At 41.0% G+C, this 24,526-nt stretch overlaps 1 protein-coding gene across 1 annotated transcript in view; it reads right to left on the bottom strand.

The window, feature by feature from the left end:
• Window positions 1–1,913: 1,913 nt before the first annotated feature.
• LOC134574631 (alpha-2-macroglobulin-like) overlaps window positions 1,914–24,526 on the bottom strand; it is a 43,099-nt gene continuing 20,486 nt past the window's right edge. The window contains exons 9-14 of the mRNA XM_063433765.1: window positions 20,711–20,801; window positions 20,501–20,563; window positions 10,542–10,610; window positions 8,622–8,724; window positions 7,111–7,253; window positions 1,914–2,066 (exon numbers count right to left, since the gene is read on the bottom strand). Of these exons, the coding sequence (XP_063289835.1) occupies window positions 1,914–2,066; window positions 7,111–7,253; window positions 8,622–8,724; window positions 10,542–10,610; window positions 20,501–20,563; window positions 20,711–20,801 (622 nt within the window). The remainder of the gene's footprint in view (window positions 2,067–7,110; window positions 7,254–8,621; window positions 8,725–10,541; window positions 10,611–20,500; window positions 20,564–20,710; window positions 20,802–24,526) is intronic.

Here is a 24,526-nt window from a genome sequence, read left to right as displayed (position 1 = left end):
GCAGAGGTTGGCAGAGTACACGCTGTAGGCCTGACACACCCGCTTGGAGACAACTAACTGCTATTCAATCTATAACAGTGAAAAAAGTTTTTTGTTTTTAAATGCAAACTATCGTGACACCAGATATGAGTGGCACTGTGAACTGGCAGAGGTTGGCAGAGTACACGCTGTAGGTCTGACACACCCGCTTGAAGAAAACTAACTGCTATTCAATCTATAACAGTGAAAAAAGTGTTTTTGTTTTTAAATGCAAGCTATTGTGACACCAGATATGAGTGGCACTGTGAACTGGCAGAGGTTGGCAGAGTACATGCTGTAGGCCTGACACACAGACGCTTGCAGACAACTAACTGCTATTCAATCTATTACAGTGAAAACAATTTTTTGTTTTTAAATGCAAGCTATTGTGACAACAGGTATGAGTGGTGGCACTGGGCAAGTGGGCACAGTATATGTTGTGAGCCTGACACACAGGCTGGCTGGCAGGTAGGCAGCTGCAATTACATTACACAGGGAAAAAAAAGCAGACTGAAGTTCTAGCCCTAAAAAGGGTTTTTTGGGGTGCTGTCCTTACAGCAGAGATCAGATGAGTGCTTCAGGACTGTAGTGGACACTGAATACACTAGCCTAGCTATCCATTTCCCTATCAAATCAACAGCAGCTACACTTTTCCTCCTCTCACTAAGAATGCAGCTTCAGAATGAATCTAAAATGGATGCTGTCCAGTAGGTGGGAGGGTCTTCTAGGGAGGGTGTGCTGCTGATTGGCTGGAATGTGTCTGCTGACTTTGATTCACAGGGTCAAAGTTTACTCAATGATGACGAATAGGGGGCGGATCGAACCGCGCATATGTTCACCCGCCGTGGCGAACGCGAACACGCTATGTTCGCCAGGAACTATTCACCAGCGAACCGTTCGGTACATCACTATTCTATATATGTGTTATATTATTCTCTATATATATTTCTCTTCCCACTGCTATGCCCATTTGATTCCATCGCTATATTCTTCTGGTTTACTTCTTGTTTTATTTCTAACCTTTCATTTTAGTGCTACATACCCCAGGTCCCATTGCTATACTGATCTAATTTCAGTGATACCTCCTTCTTGTTCTGGTACTATATCCATCTGATTTCCTTCTTTGTCTGGTGTATAACCTTAGCATTCTTGTGCTAAGGCTTTTGGTTGAATGGCTATTGATTTCAAATTTCAGTAATATATGTTTCTTATTCCATTGCTATATCCTTGTCATTCTAGTGCTATACCCACCTTGTTCCAGTGCTATACCCATCTTGTTCCAGTGCTATACCCATCTCATTCCAATGCTATACCCATCTCATTCCAATGCTATACCCATCTTGTTCCAGTGTTATACCCATCTCATTCTAATGCTATACCCACCTTGTTCCAGTGCTATACCCATTTTGTTCCAGTGCTATACCCATTTTGTTCCAGTGCTATACCCATCTCATTCCAATGCTATACCCATCTCATTCCAGTGTTATACCCATCTCATTCTAATGCTATACAGATCTTGTTCCAGTGCTATACCTTTCTTATTCCAGTGGTTTACGTGTCTCATTCCAATGCTATACCCATCTAAGTCCAGTGTTATACCCATCTCATTCCAATGCTATACCCATCTTGTTCCAGTGCTATACCCATCTCATTCCAATGCTATACCCATCTCAGTCCAGTGTTATACCCATCTCATTCTAATGCTATACTGATCTTGTTCCAGTGCTATACCTTTCTTATTCCAGTGGTTTACTTGTCTCATTTCAGTGATATATCCTTCTTGTTTCAGTGCGTTATCTCTCCTGTTCCATGCCTACTTACCATTTTTATTCTAATTGCAATAGACAACAAAATATTATTTTAATGTTTTTATTATAGTGTTGATTTAATTTGAATTACATGGAGCATATAGGATTAGGTTTTTTTGTGTGCATCTGTAGTGTAACCAATCTATTATAATCTGCTTTTACAGATACGCTGTTGGTGTTGCATGAAGATTCTGATATAAAGACAGTCATATAATTCATTACTGATGTATCATCTTCACTCTGAAAGACAAAAAAAATCTTATAAAAACTAGTAGACAGAGATATGACACTATTTAGTAAGAACTGAAATCACTAAGTGTTATTATGAGGTAGGTTTAGCTAACTGGTGATTAGTGATGTCGCGAACTCATGATCATGATCACTATATACTTTCTCTACAAACCTCTAAAACGAACCAAACTACTCATCCATCCGCTATACCACTTTATCCCACCTAGAACTAGTGCCCAGTTAAAATACTTGACTCTTACTTACCCACACTCAGTCATGCCACACACATTTCACCACTACTCTCACTGAATCCCTCTGACTACGGCTAAATTCATCTTCTACATCAGAACACTACTCCCAAGATTGGGTTGTATCCATGTCTCGGGTCTTTCATTTAGAATAGGGGAGCTTCGGTCTCCTTCAACACTGACACTCCAGTGCATATTATTAAAAGATTGGGCAGAAGGAATTCCTCAGTCTACAACCGATATATTCCTCAGCCCGAGAAAGAAATGAGGAAAGCTTTTAAAAGTTTGGCTTTGTAAATTTGATGCAATAAGTGTGTTTTTCTTTAATACCTTTTCACCCTCTTTGCATGAACCCAATTTACATATATTACTAATATGTTTCTGAACATATATATTATATTATTCACTCACTCACTCACTCTCTGGGCCGGCCTAAGACATCATGCTGCCTAGGTCCAACGATAAATGACTATGGGGGATAATGAATAATAAACACAGGTTACTGGCTATGGGAGGGATTGTGGCGAAACCCACTTCGCCACTGTGAACTGGAGAAGCCTGGTTGCTCGCCTGCTGCCTTTAGATTATGGACCGGCAGCTAAAGAGTTAATTTCACTGTGCAGAAGGATTTATTTCTCCCTTTCTGCACAGCCGTTCGGAACAAACCGAACAAACAGCCTGTTTGCAACCTCCCCAGAGCCGTGGGAAGCCAGCCGGCGCCGTTAATTGGCCACCCAGAAGCTGGAGTGTGCTGCCAATTTACCTCCCTGAAGCTGCGGTTAACCGCAGCTTAATTGATTGTTACTGGGTGGCCGCTGTTACACTTAGCGGCCGCTAGGTGGCGGTGTTCTGGAGCTCCCCGGGCAGCCAGCGCTTTTCACCTAATAATGTGCACTCAGACCTGAGCGATCTGGGGATATGTTACATGTCTGTGTTTTATGTATAAAATGTGTCTTTATGTATTTTAAAGTGATAGTCTGTCTTTGTGTCCCCACGTGTGTAATGGAGTTTTGCCTTTGTCCTGGGAGATAATTGAATTACTTCTCCAGGACAGAGAGGAGAAAGCCAGGATGCATTGTGGGAAAGTATTGTGGCTGTATGTACTAAAGTGATGCATGTCTGTCTGCTGTTTCAGTCTCCCATTTGGTCCGTTAGGGGAGTGTCCACCAGGTGGGAGACCTGCATAAATACTGGGCAGGTAGCCCTCAGTAAATCAGTTCCTGCTTAACCCTCAAAGCGATGTGTCGTCTCGTTCTTTGGCGGGAATTGGATTGTATACTGACTGCCAGGAGTGTAACGGATTGTATGCTTTTCCTGTTCGTCTGATTCCAGTGTTCGTGTGTTTCTAGTTCGGGAGTTGGTGAATTCGTACAGTTTGGCGTTCGGGAGATTGGTGACTGCAGTAGCTGCTGGTCTATGGGAAAGGGGATTATCGCCTAAACGTTTTTTATCCCCTTCTGAGCGAAACGGTCCGTTACAGGGATAATGTATAATAAACACAGGTTACTGGCTATGGGAGGGATAATGTATAATAAACACAGGTTACTGGCTATGGGGGATAATGTATAATAAACACAGGTTACTGGCTATGGGGAGGATAATGTATAATAAACACAGGTTACTGGCTATGGGGGGATAATGTATAATAAACACAGGTTACTGGCTATGGGAGGATAATGTAGAATAAACACAGGTTGCTGGCTATGGGAGGGATAATGTATAATAAACACAGGTTACTGGCTATGGGAGGGATAATGTATAATAAACACAGGTTACTGGCTATGGGGGGGATAATGTATAATAAACACAGGTTACTGGTTGTGGGTGGATAATGTATAATAAACACAGGTTACTGGCTATGGGGGAGATAATGTATAATAAACACAGGTTACTGGCTATGGGAGGATAATGTATAATAAACACAGGTTACTGGCTATGGGGGGATAATGTATAATAAACACAGGTTACTGGCTATGGGTGGATAATGTATAATAAACACATGTTACTGGTTGTGGGGGGATAATGTATAATAAACACAGGTTACTGGCTATGGGAGGATAATGTATAATAAACACAGGTTACTGGCTATGGGGGATAATGTATAATAAACACAGGTTACTGGCTATGGGGGGATAATGTATAATAAGCACAGGTTACTGGCTATGGGGGAGATAATGTATAATAAGCACAGGTTACTGGCTATGGGGGGGATAATGTATAATAAACACAGGTTACTGGCTATGGGAGGATAATGTATAATAAACACAGGTTACTGGCTATGGGGGGGATAATGTATAATAAACACAGGTTACTGGCTATGGGGGGATAATGTATAATAAACACAGGTTACTGGCTATGGAGGATAATGTATAATAAACACAAACAAAAAAAAAAGAATGCAGCTTCAGAATTAATCTAAATTGTATGCTGTCTAGCAGGTGGGAGGGTCTGGGAGGGAGGGTCTGCTGCTGATTGGCTGGAATGTGTCTGCTGACTGTGAGGTACAGGGTCAAAGTTTACTCAATGATGACGAATAGGGGGCGGACCGAACATCGCATATGTTCGCTGTCTGTGGCGAACGCGAACACGCTATGTTCGCCAGAATCTATTCGCCAGCGAACCGTTCGGGATATCACTACTGGTGATATGTACTATTTTTCCCAATGAGTGTCCAGAGATAATCTGAGAGTATCAACTGACACTTGCAACCCCTCAATGGCTGCCCATATAAACCTTCCTCATACTGCAGAGAGGAAAGAGGAAGGAAGCAGGAAGGAAGCAGGGAATCAAAGATGCCTGGTAATATAGCTCCAACTACAAGGTCAAACTGTTGCAAAATGGTTTAACCTCTTAAGTTAACATGTTGTCTGATTACACCTGCCCCCATAATAGCTTAAATAATCTTAAATTGTAAAGGGGTCAGAACATAAAGTTAATGTTTAACATTTTCACAAGTATAACAATGAAGGCAATTTACAGAGTTGATGCACTGAATTATTTTTAAAATTAGAACAAATCTGATATTAGCAGTTGTACCGGACCCCGGATAACCTGACCGGTTACCTCCGCTAATTCCTTCCTTCAGCCGCTCAGGAACCACTTAGGATATAAAGAGACCCATTCCCCCTCAGTAACTGGATGAGACACAGCTATGGAGGTACAACACAATTTTATTAAGCCACACACTGCTTTTATGAATAGCCCCATGCAAGGAGTCTTCAACTCACAAGGATCCTCTACACCAGGGATCCCAAGCGCAGAAACTGGGGGGGTCGCTGTCCTTTTGTCTCCCAAATATGGAAAGCTCGCCACTCAGGTGAGGGGTTTCCCACCCTGGACGACAGGGGCATGAGAGCCCATCCCTTTGTCTCCCAGGTACAGAAAAGCCCACCAAACTCATTAGTGCCCCAAAAGTGTCCCCACCAACCTCAGACGACCTCACAATAGCCCATTCCCTGATCAATCTCCGTTTGCGGAGGTTTCTGTGCTGAAATCTGCAAGGGAAGCATTTCCTTTTGGGGTACGAATGCTCCCCCTGGTTTATGTTCGTCTATACGGAATGGTGGCAAACCAGGGGACCACTCATTAATTACTTCCCTTGCGGTTTCACACTTATGTTGCCAGTGCGAAAGTTGCAGTTTCACACTTATGTTGCAAGTGTTAATCTTCTAATTAATTGGTGGGAGCGTTCTAATGGGGCACTGGGGTGGTCCTCATTTGGGAGACGAACAAGTCGGGAAACAATCTACAAATGCTTCCCCTGGCTGGTGTTTGTCTATACTAAACGGCGGCCACTCAATATTTAACAAATATATGCTGGTGTGGTCTGGGGTTCTTAACTCTATGCTGAAATGGAGTGACCTTTATCTTACTCCTGTATTAATCATTGTTGTAAGCTCTGCCCTTTCCTCCTCTCAGTAAGCCTAGAGAGCATAAACAAGGAGAAATAGTAACAACAAATGTTTGCCTTTGCTGTGCCAGGACTTATGTAGATTATATTTTAATTTGCTACGTCTGAACAGAGATGTGATTGTTCCCCTTTAATAAAAACTTAATTTCACAGCAGAAGCAAACTAGCACAGGTTGTATCATCCTAAATCATTCATACACAGCCTATGCTATAAATAGTTTAAATCGGTAACCACACCATTAAAATAATACTGTAGACCTTCTCTTCATGCGAAAACATCTGCAGTTTAGGAAGACACAGGTCCTACTTATCACCCAAAAGATGCTAAAGATTAAACTTAAGACTTTTCTATTCAACTTTTATTGTGTAGAAAACACAGTCTCCATTTACAAATCAACAGATGTTTTACGACACAAGAGACTCTTAATGTTGCCTTGTGAACTATTACGTTTTGTATAGCTACCCTGTTTCTCCCCCAAATATTAGTTACATTGATTTTATATCAGTATACATTTTGGTGAATGCATGTTCCATCTCTTCCATCCTGATTGCATTCTGTTTGTATCATTGCTACGTCTGAAAGATGAACATCTCTCTCTGCAAGTTCCTGATGTAATTGTACTGGTAATAAATTCTGTATTTGTATTAAAGAAGCAACTCCTCCTTATTGTCTGTTTAACAAGGGTATAACGATTTAACACCTTGACAAATGTGTGTTGGTAACTGGATTACCCTTATTTAATACATAACTTCTCAACTCCGACACTAAGTACATATTTCATTTATTTAACTCACTGCCTTAACCCTTGCAGCCTGTCTAGAGTATCCGTCTTATTTCCAGTGGGTGTTTAATTTGCTGCAACATCCAATTTCTTCCCATAACTGTTAAACTTACCCTCCTCTTCTTCATGATGGCCGCACTGCTATCTTCTATTTTTCTCTCTCCATAACTGCTGCTGTCATGCAGAGTTTGCCTGAATTCGCTCCTCCTGCTAACAGATATGCTGAACGTAGCATATTCACTTTTATGCCAGTGGTCTAAAAGGGACTTTTTTCAAAAGTAACACTATAGTGTCAGGAATACAAACGTGTGTTCCTGACACTATAGATGTAAAACACTATTTAGTCTCTCAGGCACCCTTGCCCACCTGTGAAAAAGGTAGTTTACTCACATTTGTCCTGAGCTGCGCATGTCTGGTCCACTCACGTTCTGCCTCCTCGGCTGAGATTATCAATTCTGATGATCTCAGCCAGTCCAATGCATAGGAATGTATTGGGAGGCTAATGTGAATGTGTGACAAACACTGCGCTATGCATCAAATCAATACATCTCTATGGGGAGTGTTCAGCGCCTCTGTGCAGAGCCTGTAAACATTGAACATCAGTGCTGCACAGGATGTTAGACAAACACAAAGATATAACAGTTAGTAGACTTTGCAACAGATATGTGTCTCTTTTGGTGTAAACATGATTTTAAAAAAGTACACACATATACAAACTTTAGATAGGAACCATAAATTATTCTTATACAATTACAAAGTACAGTAATATATCACTAAGGTGCAGTAATTAGTACCTTTGTAGCAGGGAGAGTTATATTCCACCATAGCATAATGATCTGAAATAATAATAAAGAATTGGTTAAGATTGGCACGGTCAGTCCTTTGATCCTCCAGTGTGTGTGTATGTGTATTAGACAAATGCAATTTAGTCTGAATTGAACAAAATTCGGCAATAAAGAAGTATAAAATTTCCGAACTGACGGAAACAAAAAAATGAAGACAAGCTAATCTATAACTAACCAAACATTTTTTATTATAACAAGAGGGCTTTTCTTGATTTTGATATTTCAGTTGTTTAGTAGATAGCTCCCTAACTTGGTATCATATAATATGGCAATCCCACTTAAGTATAGCGTATTAGAGAGCTATCTACTAAACAACGAATTGATAAAAGTTATTTTCTCAGCTTGATAATGCCCTAATGTGGTATTCCTTTGTGGGATTACAATAATTAAGGATAACAAATGAGGGTGCTTAATTTCTTAATTTTGATTGTTCAGCAGCTTTGCATATCACTCCCTAAATACGTACTTTGTAATATTGTGATTGCCACCATCATTCATTCCTCATAAGGAACGATAGGTGCCCAAATAAATGCATGTTTACTTCTGGTGGTATATATATCAACTTGTTTTAAATGTATTTTTTTTTCTTCAAATCAATAACACTTAGAATAACAATTGCTAAAACTTGTTGAAAACTGGGAAAATGTTCCCTTCTAAGTTTATGTCATCAACTGTTGTATCGTATGTTTGCTCTCATCATGGTGACTATCCGGATACATCTTTACATAACCATAATTGTAGGAAAATTGCAATTTGGCAGTGTTGGTAATGTTACATACCTGGCTCATAATAATCATAAACAATAGCGGCCGCAGGATCCAGATTATCCACGTGCATTTCTTGTTTGGTGATAAATGATAATGTTTGTTTCTCATGTGTTAGCTGTAGGAGCACAGAACAACAATGAAATCATTCATTATGAAATAAAATCATAGTAAAAACAGGGAGAGTAGCCATTTAGTATAAACTCAAGTCAAGGAATGACTCACACAGATATTCAAAAAACACAACATATCAAAAAAGTTAACTCAGTTTATATCAATTAATGTACAGAAAATAGTAAACTCACTGATAATCTATATATTTAGATATCATCCGTATCCCTTAATGTTCAATAATCAAATTTAAAATAGGTCAAAACACCCACAATGCAGTCGCAGGCACACCACACTGCATACAAACACACAAACAAACAAACAAACAAAAGGGGCATCATGGGAAGAAGAATAAATAAGTGCATCAACAAAGCATGACAACCTCTTCTCATTCTCTAAAGCATGTTACAAATCTTACTTTCAATTTTAAAAAGGCAGAAAGAGCTTTTCTTTTAGTAGTGGTGACAGTATTAAAGCTATAAGTACTTCTTTATTAGTCATTCACACAGGAAAAAGTAGGACACTGTCACTATTACTGGTAGTGAGGGTGTAATATTGTGCAATAATTGGAGAAGACAATATTTTAAGAAGTAAATTAAATGACCTTACTTTATCACTCTTGGCAGATACTGTGATACTTGAACCCTTATCCACTAGAGTTAACCTTATTAGAAACAACTTAGAATAGAATGAATCAACAATGGCAGATATTTATAAAATATGCAAAGTACATACCAACATAGTTGTGGTGGCGAAAAAAGTGTGGATGAAAACCCCTTCCACCTGAAGTAAGTAGATAGTTAATAAATTGCTAAACATAAATATACACCAGTCAACCCATAAGACTTGCTTTTCCCACAGAAATCTCACTTTAACAGTGCTCTCACTGCTGCAAGGGATTCTGGGTAGGTGTATGCATATGAGCTCAACGACATTTGTCTGCTGTATGTGTCTGCTGTATACAGCAGCTTTGAAACACAACTCAGGAAGAGGAGCAAAGCCAGCTGTGTTTCAAAGCTGTTGTATACAGCAGACACATACTCCAAGGAAACCATGTATAAAGTAGAATTATGAGGCAAAAATGTGGTTCTTTGTTGAGCTCATTTGCATATGCCTACCCAGAATCCCTTGCAGTAGTGAGAGCACTGTTAAAGTGAGATTTCTGTGGGGAAAGTAAGTCTTATGGCTTGACTGGTGTGTGTATTTGTGTCTAGCAATGTATTAACTATGCAAAATATGCTACATATATGTGGCCTACTTAACAATTGAGTAGATGGTGCAGTGGAGTAGAAGCTCCGTATAGTGATACATTATAGCTTAGTATCAGTTAGCAGTTTAATTGAGGCTGCCAGGAGACTTATGTGATAGAGTGATAGGTAGGAGGTCATGTGAGAGGTAAAGCTTAACAGCATGGAAGTTCTGGAGGGGAGTAACTGTGAGCTTATAATGTTATTATTACTCAAGTACTTAATGCTATTAACTTTAATCTTGTCCTAACCACACAAGATATATGTCCTTTTCCACTAAAGCTATTTACATACCTTACTATTGATTTTAAAAAGGGCAGAAATATTCATTCTTTTGTAGGGGTGACAGCACAAAAGCTAAAAATCCTTCGATATTATAGACTCCTTCACATAAGAACAAGTAGGACAATTAAGACAGGTAATGATAAAGGAAAATCTTGATTGAATTGATTCATGATGCACCTAATGAAAGTTGTGTCAGATTGCAAGGCAATACTCATTTTGAATTTAAGTTGATGACATGTATACAAAGGAAAATAATCTATTTACTACTTTAAAATCATTAAAGTGTTCTTACCTCATCCAAATATATCATCAATCTGTTAGCTTTGATTTCTATTCTTTTCACATGTGGATTATGTAATAACTGCCAAAAACAAGGGCAATATAGATCAGACATACAAGATGACTGTGAGGATATTTATGAGGTATTAAATATTAAAATAAGATTTTATAAAAAAATAAAAAATCAATGTAATAATTTTTATGAGTATCATAAATTGATTTAAAGCGAAGAACCCAATATTTTAACTCTTATAGAACCCGGATTACGTTTATTAAAAGATTTGTATTTCCCGATTATAAAAATATAATTTATTGTGACAAATAATTAATACTAATAATATGTAATATGCATGACAATATCAGTGAATATTTAGGTATAATAATAAGTATAAAATATGGCAAAGTTATGACATAACCATAATTAAAGATATCTTAATAGAAACATTTATCTTCAAAAGGAGTTACGTGCAAAATTAAAAATAATTCCTCTAAAATTTAATTAATAGTAAATTCAACATAGATTAATTTCAACAATGTTATAGGATACTTTCCGATTTTTATAATTTCTTTATGCAGGATGTAACACAGAGCACAGCTTAAGATCGTAAAACCTTACATGCAGACAGTTTTCTAATATAACACAGAGAATTAAGTCACTCACTGCTGGCTACAATTCTCAATGGCTAAACACTTGAATATTTCAACTAACAGATACAACGTTTCTTATACAAATAGCCAGCTTAACTAATTTCTTCCATTCAGTAACCAAAATTATAATATTTCTATATATTTTTTTACACTGCATATACTTCCTGATTAAAGATTAACTAGCCCTAAATTCAGATCAATAGCTCTGGATAATAGCTTGATATGCTAAACTTGGCAATTTACCAGTAATATATATATATATATATATATATATATATATATATATATGTTTATTTTCGATTTCAGCAACAGTCTGAGCTTTTATAACTGTATATATAATTCCCTCAGTTAAATATGATTTCAAAAGTTTAATTTAAATTAAACCAGATTATTTACCAGCTGTGACGAGACCCATCTCGCAACTGTGCATTGGAGGAGCCTTGTTGCCCGCCTGTTGCCTCTGGACTATGGCCCTGGGAGATTGGGCCCTTTAAAAAGAGTATTCGGCCATACCAGAGTGTATGTCACTCATTCTGGCCCTTTAAATACTGTTGGGGAAGGTTTGGCACTTTTTATATGGCACTTCGGATGCAGCCGAAGTGCCGAAGTTGTCGAAGTCGTCGAAGTGGCCGCCATTCGACAAAGGAACACGTGGCGGCGGCCATTTTAATTTAGTCGAACGCGAACTAAAATCGGCTACGCAAATACACCCTTACCGTCGCCTCCACTTCGACACTTTGGTAAAAGTCGAAGTACGTTCGACAATTCGAACATACTGTTTTAATGTGCTATTTGCACGAACGGACCTGTTCACGCCTTCGAATGGGACTTAGCCGTTTTTCTACAGGAAATTGACCGACCGCATGTCACGGTAATATACCCCAACACGCAGGAATAGTTCACAGTCAAGAGACAAGAAACAGAGTTCGTCTTACCGGACCTTAGAATGGCCGGACTAGGACGAGAGAAAGACAGAGTCAGAACAAGCCGAGGTCAAGGGAACTGAGAGACAGCGTAACGTAGAACAAGCCGAGGACTGGTACACAGAGGACAAAACAGCGGATAAGCAAACAAGGATAAGGAGAGAGCGGAGTCAGGAACAAAGCCAAGGTCAAGCACCAAAAAACCAACTGAACGATACAAGCACTAAAGGGAACTGGACAGAAACCACGATAGGGCAAGGAGCAAGGGGAAACAGGTGAGTATAAAAACCCTAAGGTTCACTTTGATTGGCTCCTGTCATATCCACGCCCCCAAAACGTGAGTGAATGGGGAATGTGGCCTGACAGGGGCCAATGGGAGACTGATTCTAATTTAGTCTCCCACTGTCCCTTTAAGAGCGCACCCGAGACGCGCGGCGCGCTCTTATTGTCGGGCGGGGCACGTGAGCGCTTCTCGCGGTCAGTGCCCGCCTGACTGAACTTCTCGTTGGCTGAGCCGCGCACGGCTCGTGCAGGAGCAGGACCGCGCGCGGCAAGAAGAGAGGACCCCGGCCGGCCCCTGGAAAGGGTAAGTACCGCTACAGTACCCCCCCCTGAAGACACACCCACCGGGCGGGGAGGAGCAGGCCTGGCAGGAAAACGAGCGTGGAAAGAACGCACAAGGCGAGGAGCGTGAACAGCGTCAGCGGAAATCCAACTGCGTTCCTCAGACCCATAGCCCTTCCAATGTACCAGATATTGGAGGCGACCCCGAAGCAAACAAGAGTCAATTACAGCCGCCACTTCAAACTCCTCATGGCCCTCCACAGAAACCGGAGGAGGAGGAGGGACATGCCGAGTATAACGGTTGCACAGGAGGGGCTTTAACAAGGAGGTATGAAACACGTTAGGAATGCGTAAATTTTTAGGAAGATCCAATGCATACGAGACAGGATTAACCACATGCAAGACACGAAAAGGACCAATAAAACGAGGGGCCAACTTCATGGAAGGCACACGAAGACGAATATTGCGAGTAGAAAGCCAAACCCGGTCTCCCACAGCATAGGATGGAGCCGCCCTGCGATGCTTGTCTGCCTGAACCTTCTGGCGAGCAGCTGAGGCCACCAAAGAAGACTGAACCTGCTCCCAAGTATTACGTAGACTAGCCAAATGTTCGTCCAGAGCTGGCATGCCCTGTAAGGAGAATGCAGCTGGAAGAACCACGGGATGTTGGCCATAAACAACGTAAAAAGGGCTGTTAGCGGAGGATTCATGAGCAGCATTATTACGAGCAAACTCAGCCCAAGGAAGAAGGTCAGCCCAATTGTTCTGATGGTGGGACACGAAACAACGAAGATACTGCTCTAGAGATTGGTTGGCACGTTCAGCAGCTCCATTAGACTGGGGGTGGTAGGCTGAAGAAAACGAGAGGGAGATACCCATCTCTGTGCAAAATGTTCTCCAGAATCTGGAGATAAACTGGCTACCCCTATCGGACACGATCGAAGTGGGAATACCATGCAACCGAAACACCTCCCTGGCAAAGATAAAGGCAAGTTCCCCGGATGATGGCAATTTAACAAGAGACACAAAATGAGCCATTTTAGAAAAACGATCCACAATCATCAGGATGACAGTTTTACCATTAGAGGGAGGCAATTCGACAATGAAATCCATGGATATATTGGACCACGGTCTCTCGGGTATGGGCAACGGATGTAACAACCCACAAGGAACTCTGTGGGAGGACTTCATACTGGCACAAGTGCTACAGGCATTAACGTAATCGGTGACGTCCTTGTGCAAGGAAGCCCACCAGAAATATCTAGACACTGCTGAGAATGTCTTAGAAATACCAGGGTGTCCAGCAGTTCTAGTGTCGTGATATAATGACAAGATGTCTCGTCTCTCCGGTAAATCAACGAACAGCTTATCAGCAGGCCTCTCCTCAGGAGCCAAGTATTGTTTAGCCTGAATAGCTTGTAGGAGAGAAGACGAAATGGAAAGAACAGTAGTCGCTATTATTCTGTCAGGCGGAATGACAGGGGTAACATCGACCTCGAGTTTGTCAGTAGTCTCGAATTGTCTGGACAGAGCGTCAGCTTTAGTATTACGATCACCCGGTCTGTATGTGATTATGTAATTAAAACGAGACAAAAACAGAGACCACCTGGCCTGCCTAGAAGACAATCTTTTAGCTTCACCAAGGTAAGAGAGGTTTTTGTGATCCGTTAAAATGAGGATGGGATCCCTAGTACCCTCTAACAGATGTCTCCATTCCTTGAGCGCCAAAATGATGGCAAGGAGTTCACGATTGCCCACATCATAATTCCTCTCTGCTTTGGACATCTGTCTGGAAAAGAAGCCACAAGGGTGTAACGGCTTTTCAGGTGAATCTCTTTGAGACAAGATAGCACCTACCCCTATTTCAGAAGCATCAACTTCAAGAATAAAGGGCAGTGAAGGGACAGGATGCTGTAAAACAGGAGCAGAGGCAAATGTAGCCTTCAAGAATTCAAAGGCCTCGAGTGCTTCTGGTTTCCAGACATGAGTATTACCATCCTTCTTGGTCATTCTGGTTATAGGCGCAACAATGGCAGAAAACCCTTTAATAAAACGCCTATAATAATTAGAGAACCCCAGAAAACGCTGAATAGCTTTCAAACCCTGGGGTAGAGGCCATTCCATAATGGCAGACAGTTTCTTGGGATCCATACGAAAACCCTTGGCCGAGATTATATAACCCAAGAATTGGACTTCAGATTGATCAAATGAACATTTTTCGAGTTTGCAATATAGACCGTTAACCAGAAGAGTTCTCAACACTAATTTAACATGCATGTGATGAGTCTGTAAATCAGTAGAATAAATTAATATGTCGTCCAAGTATACTATAACGAATGTATGTATAAATTGACGTAAGACATCATTAATAAATTCCTGAAAAACTGCTGGGGCGTTACAAAGACCAAAGGGCATCACAGTGTACTCGTAGTGGCCACTCCTGGTATTGAAAGCGGTCTTCCACTCGTGATCCTTTTTGATACGTATGAGATTGTAAGCACCCCTAAGGTCCAATTTGGTAAAAACTGTGGCCTGTTTAAGCCTATCAAATAGTTCTGTGATCAAAGGTATGGGGTACGCATTTTTGACGGTGATTTTGTTTAGGCCCCTATAGTCAATACAGGGCCTTAATTCGCCATCTTTCTTAGATACAAAGAAGAAACCCGCCCCTGCCGGGGAAGAGGATCTTCTTATAAATCCCTTCTCTAGAGATTCCTTAATATATTCCTCCATAACCAGATTCTCCTGAGGAGATAAAGGATATATTCTCCCTTTGGGAGGCATCGTACCAGGTAACAGATTAATTGCACAATCGTAAGGCCTGTGAGGTGGCAATCTTTCAGCCTCCCTTTTATCAAAAACAGATTTAAGAGACAGGTACTGAGAGGGTATGACCGTAGGCACGGAAGGAATATTAGTAGAATTCAAAGGGGTGACTTTAACAATACAAGACTCTTGGCAAGAATCACTCCAAGAAACTATTTGTCCTGACTCCCAATCAATGGTGGGATTATGAGTACGTAACCAAGGATACCATAACACGAGGTGAGAGGAAGGAGAAGTAATGATCTGAAACCGAATGGTCTCAGAGTGTAACACCCCTGTAGACATATGTAGGGGAACAGTCTCATGTGTGATAATTGGAGAGCATAATGGTCTACCATCTATGGCCTCAACGGCCAAGGGTGTCTCCTTCTCTCTGGTGGGTATGTTATTCTCCTTGACAAAACTGGAATCAATAAAGTTTTCGGCCCCTCCGGAATCAACCAGGGCTAGTATATTCCCTGCTATGCAGTTACTATCAAGGTGCAGGGAAACAGGAAGAAGTAATTTATTAAGAGGCAAATGTGAGGACTGTGATGTCACACCCAAGGCCAGTCCTCTATACGGTCTTAGGTGCGATAGTTTCCCGGACGCACGGGACATTCTTGTCTCATATGACCCCTCCTACCACAATAAAGACAAAGTCCCTCCTTTCTCCTATAAAGCTTTTCAGCGTCAGTAAGTTTAGCAACCCCTAACTGCATAGGTTCCTCCTCAGAACCTTTAGATCCCTCGGGAGTCTCAGCTCTAGGGGAGTTAAAGGGAACAAAATGTCTATTTCTGGACCTGGTATATAACCTGTCACGGATCCTGTTATCTATATCGATAAGATAGTCAATCAGGTCCTCCAGGGGTACAGGGAGGTCCTTAGCTGCTACCTCATCTAAGATAGTATCAGACAGACCTTCCATAAAGGCAGTAGTAAGGCCATTATTAGTCCAATCTACCTGTGAGGCAAGGGTCCGGAACTGAATAGCATAATCGGCTACAGATTTAGATCCTTGCTTTATTCTCATTAATGCCCTGGCGGCATTTTTTGACCTTTTAGTCGTGTCAAATGTTCTACGGAACGCTGTGAGGAAGCTATTGAAGTCGTGTACCATAGGCCCATTAGCCTCCCAAATAGGATTTGCCCATTCTAGTGCCTTATCCGTAAGCTGGTGCATAAGAAAACCCACCTTAGATCTGTCAGTGGGAAATGAACGTGGGTACATTTCGAAGTGGAATTCCACTTGATTAAGGAATCCCCTACATGTCTTAGCGTCCCCTCCATACCTAGGTGGCGGGGTTAGATGTGCAGAAGCATTAGACATATTAGCTGTGTCCGGTATAGGGTTTACAGGAGGCGTAGGTACAGGTACCGGAACAGATCTGGATAACAGTGTCTGGATGGCTTGAGCCATTTGATCCATACGGTGATCCTGTTCTGCGAATCTAGCCTCATGAGTGGCCATCTGTTGACCTAAACCTGCGGGGTCCATGGCCCTATCGTAATGTCACGGTAATATACCCCAACACGCAGGAATAGTTCACAGTCAAGAGACAAGAAACAGAGTTCGTCTTACCGGACCTTAGAATGGCCGGACTAGGACGAGAGAAAGACAGAGTCAGAACAAGCCGAGGTCAAGGGAACTGAGAGACAGCGTAACGTAGAACAAGCCGAGGACTGGTACACAGAGGACAAAACAGCGGATAAGCAAACAAGGATAAGGAGAGAGCGGAGTCAGGAACAAAGCCAAGGTCAAGCACCAAAAAACCAACTGAACGATACAAGCACTAAAGGGAACTGGACAGAAACCACGATAGGGCAAGGAGCAAGGGGAAACAGGTGAGTATAAAAACCCTAAGGTTCACTTTGATTGGCTCCTGTCACATCCACGCCCCCAAAACGTGAGTGAATGGGGAATGTGGCCTGACAGGGGCCAATGGGAGACTGATTCTAATTTAGTCTCCCACTGTCCCTTTAAGAGCGCGCCCGAGACGCGCGGCGCGCTCTTAGTGTCGGGCGGGACACGTGAGTGCTTCTCGCGGTCAGTGCCCGCCTGACTGAACTTCTCGTTGGCTGAGCCGCGCGCGGCTCGTGCAGGAGCAGGACCGCGCGCGGCAAGAAGAGAGGACCCCGGCCGGCCCCTGGAAAGGGTAAGTACCGCTACACCGCACAGCCCAAATCTATGGAACTGTTTTGGGCAGGAAAATGTGCCTGCGGTCTGTCATAAAGGACTTCCGGCTATCTTTTTACCTACTGGGGGGATTTGTATGATTTTTGAGAGTGTTTATGTTTAAAGTATGCTGAGTTTAAATATTTTTCTGGTGATTGGATGTATGGTTTTAAAGTTAGAGGGTATGTGGAAAAACTGTATTTTTACTGTCTGTGATAATTATGTTAAACCATTGTGTAACATAATTGTATCACAGGCAGAGGGGAGGATTTTGTGTGTAAATGCTGGGAGTGTCTTTTGAAATGTACGTGTATGATTGGTTATTTTGTAACACCCTGTGGGTGGTCCTACCTAAGGGAAACTGTCATAAAATAAGGTTCTTTTGGTGCCATTAAACAGACCACTGCTTGACCCTCAACACGGAGCTCTGTCTCGTCTTTGGGGGGGATTTACTGTATGCTGTTAGAGACTGATTGCCAGGAGTGTAAGCTGATTGTCTGCTTTTCTTGTTCGTCTGCTAGCAGCTGTTTGTGAGGTTCCCGTTCGGGAGTTGGAGTGCTATTTTGTATCCAGTTTGGGAGTTTGGTGTTCTGCAGTAGCTGTGCCTGTATATATGGAAGGGGAAGATCTCCTAAACGGCGCTTTGACCTCTTTATGTCTGGGGGTGCCGTTACACCAGCTTTCTTAGAAATTATCTTAAGGCTTGGAAATATATTCCATGAATGGTGCATGTAAGTGTGCTTAGAGGGAGAAGTGTAGAAATATAGAGATAGTTCTGACTAGTATAGGAAGTCCCAGAAATTCAGTTGGAAAGTCAGAGTGTTAAGTGCATCCAGTGTGTGTTTCTTTGTTTGGTCTCATCTGATGATCTTGTATCCAACCCTTTGGAATTGACCCTGGATATCTATCTCTATCTTTTTCTCTCTTTTTTATCTTACATTTCTGTATGTCCCTAATTTAAAGTGACTAATTGGATTAGGTGAGTGTACATTCTTCTACTGATTGTTTTATAGACATTGATCAGTAGATGGCTTTATAGCATCACAATAATTTCTCATTACGAATTCCAACTACCACTTTGTCTAAGGGGTTAATTGAATGTCGTGATGCATATTAGGTCACAAAAGTCTTATCGCTATGGCGCATCCATCAAGCTAGCTGTCAAACATCAAGAGGTTTTGTGAGACTTGCTGTCTACTTTTCATACAATAAAGTATCTATTTGATGCATTTGGACTTTGGTTTAACTCTCGCTTACAATGGGTTTCTGTAGGCATCCCATTATATTTGAATAGTAAAATGAATTATTTAGGAAATATTTCTTCTTGATTCTACTGTCCGGTTTTCTCAGTTACACTGTCTTATTGTATGTAGGCCAATATGTCTGTATTCGTAATATGCCACAACATGTGATATATACATGTCTTTTACACACATTCAGCTAGTATTAGTTTTTAATAATATGAGATTTATTCATGAGATTTTATCTAATGAATATTCAATATTATTAACATGTTACTAATTGTATATGATTATACATAATTATATAGTTTGTATATAGATACATTTAGCTCTGATATATATGTCTCTGGGCTGGACACTTAACCCCCTTTGTTCCAAACACTTTGATTTCTTGTAAGAAGATACCTTATCTCTGATCAATGTTTACATTAGCCTGCAATCCACAGTTTGATCCATGCATGGAATGGAGCAAGAAAAAAAACTAAACGTGCCTTTCCTTTGCATTTAGTTACCAAATGGAGTCAAATCTGCTAAGTAGTGACTTTACAATATATATTGTTTTATTTCAATCTTATCACACAATGTCTGGCATCAAATTACCTGACATGACATACCTTATTTCAATAAGACAGAAATAAGTACAAAAAAGACAGAAATAAGAACAAATAACCTGCAAAAATAAATCATTTTACAAATACGCTAAGATACTGTTAAAACTGAGCTAACTTAGCAAGAAAAAGTGTGTTCTGCTGATATGGTGTCAAGCAGGTTGATCCTATCTGTGTTGCTTTTCCAATGGATATGGGCTAGCATGGACTGGAGTGCTGTAAGTAGAGTGCAAAGCTACCACAAATTAGAGGCACATATGTACCAACTGGATCTCATATTTAATTAAAAGTATATGCATTGTAAAATTTAGTTGGAGCAGAGATGTTGTAAAAGTTGCTGCAAGGACCTGCATCAGGTGAGGGAATTTCACGTGAGATCTAGGAAAAGCAGCAACATAGAACTCACAAAGCAGATCTAGGTTTTGCCCCTCACCGCAGCAAGGAGCAGAGCCTTGTCATGTAGCATTTGAAAATGTATGATAAGATCGGAGGTTATGGCTGAAGATGCGTTTCCAGCTTAGGGATGCAAAACAGGCCATTTAGTTTCACCTGTTTGGCTTGTTTTGGCAGCAGCAACACCACAATAAAATAATTGGAGAAAGTGTGGTAAGCCGATAAGGCCCATAGACTCTAGTATGCCCCTTATTTTGAGGTTGAAACACCTCCACTGATCTTCCAGCTCACCCAATCTTCTGGTGGTAGTGAGCTGATGCTGCTTAGGTTTATCCAGTTTCTTTCCAAAGAGGACAGTTGTGAGTATGGTTAGTGGCCTCTAGAAGTTTAATCTTTTTAGTAGCTCCCTCCATCACATCTTTGGATGGGAGTTCTGCCAGTTGCAATGGGGTTATTCCCCGTCTTCACGCCCGAGGAGGTTAGTGCTCTCAGTTCAAAGGATAGCTCCTCTGAGGAGAATGGACACTTCCTCCAAAAACACCATATTGTTCCATGCGGCCCGCTATGCACCCTGCAGCAGATCGCCAATATCTCAGCTAGCGGGCCCCTTAACTGCTTTGGATTTCTTGTTTTTCTGACCCACTTTGTTCTGGACTATAGGGTTAAGGTGTTCCAGCTGGGCTGGATCACATATGACACCAAAAAGCGACTATATTGTCTGCAAGAGTCAGAGCTCTCAGTGTGTCTGTTCTGGTCCCCTGCTGGTTCAGCCCCAAGTTCTAAGACATTTTGTTAGCATCATTTTCACATATGCTGTTCTCACCTGATTAACACTCTTCCTATCGAGGATGAATCCTGTAAGAAGGTCAAGCTCAATCAGTGCCATGTTGGAGGAATGTCGTGTACCAGTATAGCTAGATGTGAGAAATATAATACAGGAAAAAGACATGTTACCAGGCATACACATGGTGTTTGAAAGCTCAAGAAGCAGTGTAGTAGATTATCACATTCTGTAAGGGGAGCTAGGGACTCTGGTAGTGATATTAATAATGTATCTAGAGCCAAGGAGTCAAACGTCTATGCATGTCCTCTGTGGTGATATTGCTGTTAACCTTTTCCTATGGATTAAAGCACAAATATATGACCAATACAAAACACAAAGAAAAACAGGTTGTGCCTGATTCTGAGTATAATAAGTGCAAAATATTGAAAGATTCTTGTGAAATAAATGGCTGGAATAGTTGTATAAATATGTAAGAAAACAGAAAATAACCAAGAATCATGCAGATGGTCTGATATTAGGTATAGGACACACACCAAGTATATGTGGACTCTCACTTACATTTGCTCGCACTAAAGTCCAGTTCTGAGTACAACAGCATACGGTGGTACAATATCCACTGATGGATATGTAGCTCTTGAGGGTTAGTGTCACAGCATGTAACTTATTATCCTTGGAATCTTGCGCAACAAGTTTTTCTTTGTGTTTTGTATTGTTCTACTTCCTCCGAAGTAAAGAATTGAGGGTATCCTTTACATTCAGTGTTTGCTGCCTATTACTTTCACTCATATAGTTGATTATCTGGTGCTTATCCTATTTTGTGTATATACATACAGGGAGTGCAGAATTATTAGGCAAATGAGTATTTTGACCACATCATCCTCTTTATGCATGTTGTCTTACTCCAAGCTGTATAGGCTCGAAAGCCTACTACCAATTAAGCATATTAGGTGATGTGCATCTCTGTAATGAGAAGGGGTGTGGTCTAATGACATCAACACCCTATATCAGGTGTGCATAATTATTAGGCAACTTCCTTTCCTTTGGCAAAATGGGTCAAAATAAGGACTTGACAGGCTCAGAAAAGTCAAAAATAGTGAGATATCTTGCAGAGGGATGCAGCACTCTTAAAATTGCAAAGCTTCTGAAGCGTGATCATCGAACAATCAAGCGTTTCATTTAAAATAGTCAACAGGGTCGCAAGAAGCGTGTGGAAAAACCAAGGCGCAAAATAACTGCCCATGAACTGAGAAAAGTCAAGCGTGCAGCTGCCAAGATGCCACTTGCCACCAGTTTGGCCATATTTCAGAGCTGCAACATCACTGGAGTGCCCAAAAGCACAAGGTGTGCAATACTCAGAGACATGGCCAAGGTAAGAAAGGCTGAAAGACGACCACCACTGAACAAGACACACAAGCTGAAACGTCAAGACTGGGCCAAGAAATATCTCAAGACTGATTTTTCTAAGGTTTTATGGACTGATGAAATTAGAGTGAGTCTTGATGGGCCAGATGGATGGGCCCGTGGCTGGATTGGTAAAGGGCAGAGAGCTCCAGTCCGACTCAGATGCCAGCAAGGTGGAGGTGGAGTACTGGTTTGGGCAGGTATCATCAAAGATGAAGCTTGTGGGGCCTTTTCGGGTTGAGGATGGAGTCAAGCTCAACTCCCAGTCCTACTGCCAGTTTCTGGAAGACACCTTCTTCAAGCAGTGGTACAGGAAGAAGTCTGCATCCTTCAAGAAAAACATGATTTTCATGCAGGACAATGCTCCATCACACGCGTCCAAGTACTCCACAGCGTGGCTGGCAAGAAAGGGTATAAAAGAAGAAAATCTAATGACATGGCCTCCTTGTTCACCTGATCTGAACCCCATTGAGAAGCTGTGGTCCATCATCAAATGTGAGATTTACAAGGAGGGAAAACAGTACACCTCTCTGAACAGTGTCTGGGACTGGGAGGCTGTGGTTGCTGCTGCACGCAATGTTGATGGTGAACAGATCAAAACACTGACAAAATCCATGGATGGCAGGCTTTTGAGTGTCCTTGCAAAGAAAGGTGGCTATAGTGGTCACTGATTTGTTTTTGTTTTGTTTTTGAATGTCACAGATGTATATTTGTGAATGTTGAGATGTTATATTGGTTTCTCTGGTAAAAATAAATAATTGAAATGGGTATATATTTGTTTTTTGTTAAGTTGCCTAATAATTATGCACAGTAATAGTCACCTGCACACACAGATATCCCCCTAAAATAGGAAAAACTAAAAACAAACTAAAAACTACTTCCAAAAATATTCAGCTTTGATATTAATGATTTTTTTGGGTTCATTGAGAACATGGTTGTTGTTCAATAATAAAATTAATCCTCAATAATACAACTTGCCTAATAATTCTGCACTCCCTGTATATCTGAACAGCATCAATTTGCATATGAATAGCCATGTTCCTTACAGTATGCATTTCCTGTATAGAAAAACATCTACTCAGGTTTACAAAATGCAACTCTTAAGTTCAGCTCTCACTACTTCTTCCACTGCTGATCACCTCTCCATCATGTCCCAAGAGCTGTATGTAAAGTATATAAACTGGACTCTACTAGCCTTATTCAATAGACGAGCTTTATTTTGGGTCGAACTGCCACGCATTGGAAATTAGTACAATCAAGTGTTCAGCCGAAATTCTAATTTACAAGCAGCCACCCACTAAAATCTTGGGGGAACCAACTCATACAAGCCTAAATATGCTCAGATTCAGAGTGCTGTCCAGGCATCAGAAAAATAAGGGGGATGAAGTGGAGTAGAGACAGTTTTTTTCTTATTTTGGTGTGGGCAAATAAGTAGCTTAACAAAAGAAAAATGTGGTACAGTACCTAGAGTATATTGGGGTTATCTACACAACCAAGGGATTTAAGACCCTTCATTTAAACAATCAGAAAAAAATCAACATCTAACTATCTAAGTTTGTATTACTTTTTATGAGAATATAAATATTGTTTACTTTTAGATACATCATCTTGATTTTTGCCTTTCATCGTGGTCTCTGGAGCTCACATTGTACTATTGTTGGAGCTATTACTTAATTTAGGGATTGATACTTATCCAACTATGAATCCAGTGAGCCATATCTAATACTTAAGATCTACTGCCTCCTTCATCTTTTGATCTGTCCTCTGTATAACATACTATACAATGAAATGTTTTGTGTTCTGCCCTATTACACTCACCTTGGTTATGTAAGTGTGTTTTTAGGGATAGCGTAGTTGTACCACCTTCGGGAGACTAAACCCGACTATTCTACACACCCTTTTACTTCCTGTTGGTCACATGATAACTAATATCCACCTCACTGATACACCTATGAAATTTGTAAACATTGCAGTTCAATATATGGATATGAATAATTAATACCATTTACAAATCCCATATATATAATTATGGCGAGGGTCTTTTGACTCTTCTGGTGTGATATAAAGTATTATGCAGTTTAACTGATTGACTTAAAAGAACACTATATGGGTCAGGAACACAAACATGTGTTCCTGACCCTATAGTAATAAAACCACCATCTATCCCTTCTGCACCTCCCCTCCCCCCCCCCCCCGCCACCTTGTAAAATCTAGAACTCCTGCCCCTGATCTAGAGATGTATTTAATCAACTTGTCTTTAAAAGGAAAGTTCAGTGCCTTCATGCAGAGCTGAGACACTGTGCAGCACGGCCCCTGGAAGCACCTCTTGCGGCCATCTGAGGAGTGGCCAATGGAGTTATTCCTAGGCTGTAATGTAAACATTGCATTATCTCTGAAAAGACAGTGTTTACTGCAAAAAGTCTGAAGGGAATGATTATACTCACCAGAACAAAT

The sequence above is a fragment of the Pelobates fuscus genome, chromosome 10, assembly GCF_036172605.1.
Source record: "Pelobates fuscus isolate aPelFus1 chromosome 10, aPelFus1.pri, whole genome shotgun sequence".
In the NCBI taxonomy this organism is placed as follows: Eukaryota; Metazoa; Chordata; class Amphibia; order Anura; family Pelobatidae; genus Pelobates; species Pelobates fuscus.
This window is presented reverse-complemented; position numbering and strand designations above follow the sequence as displayed.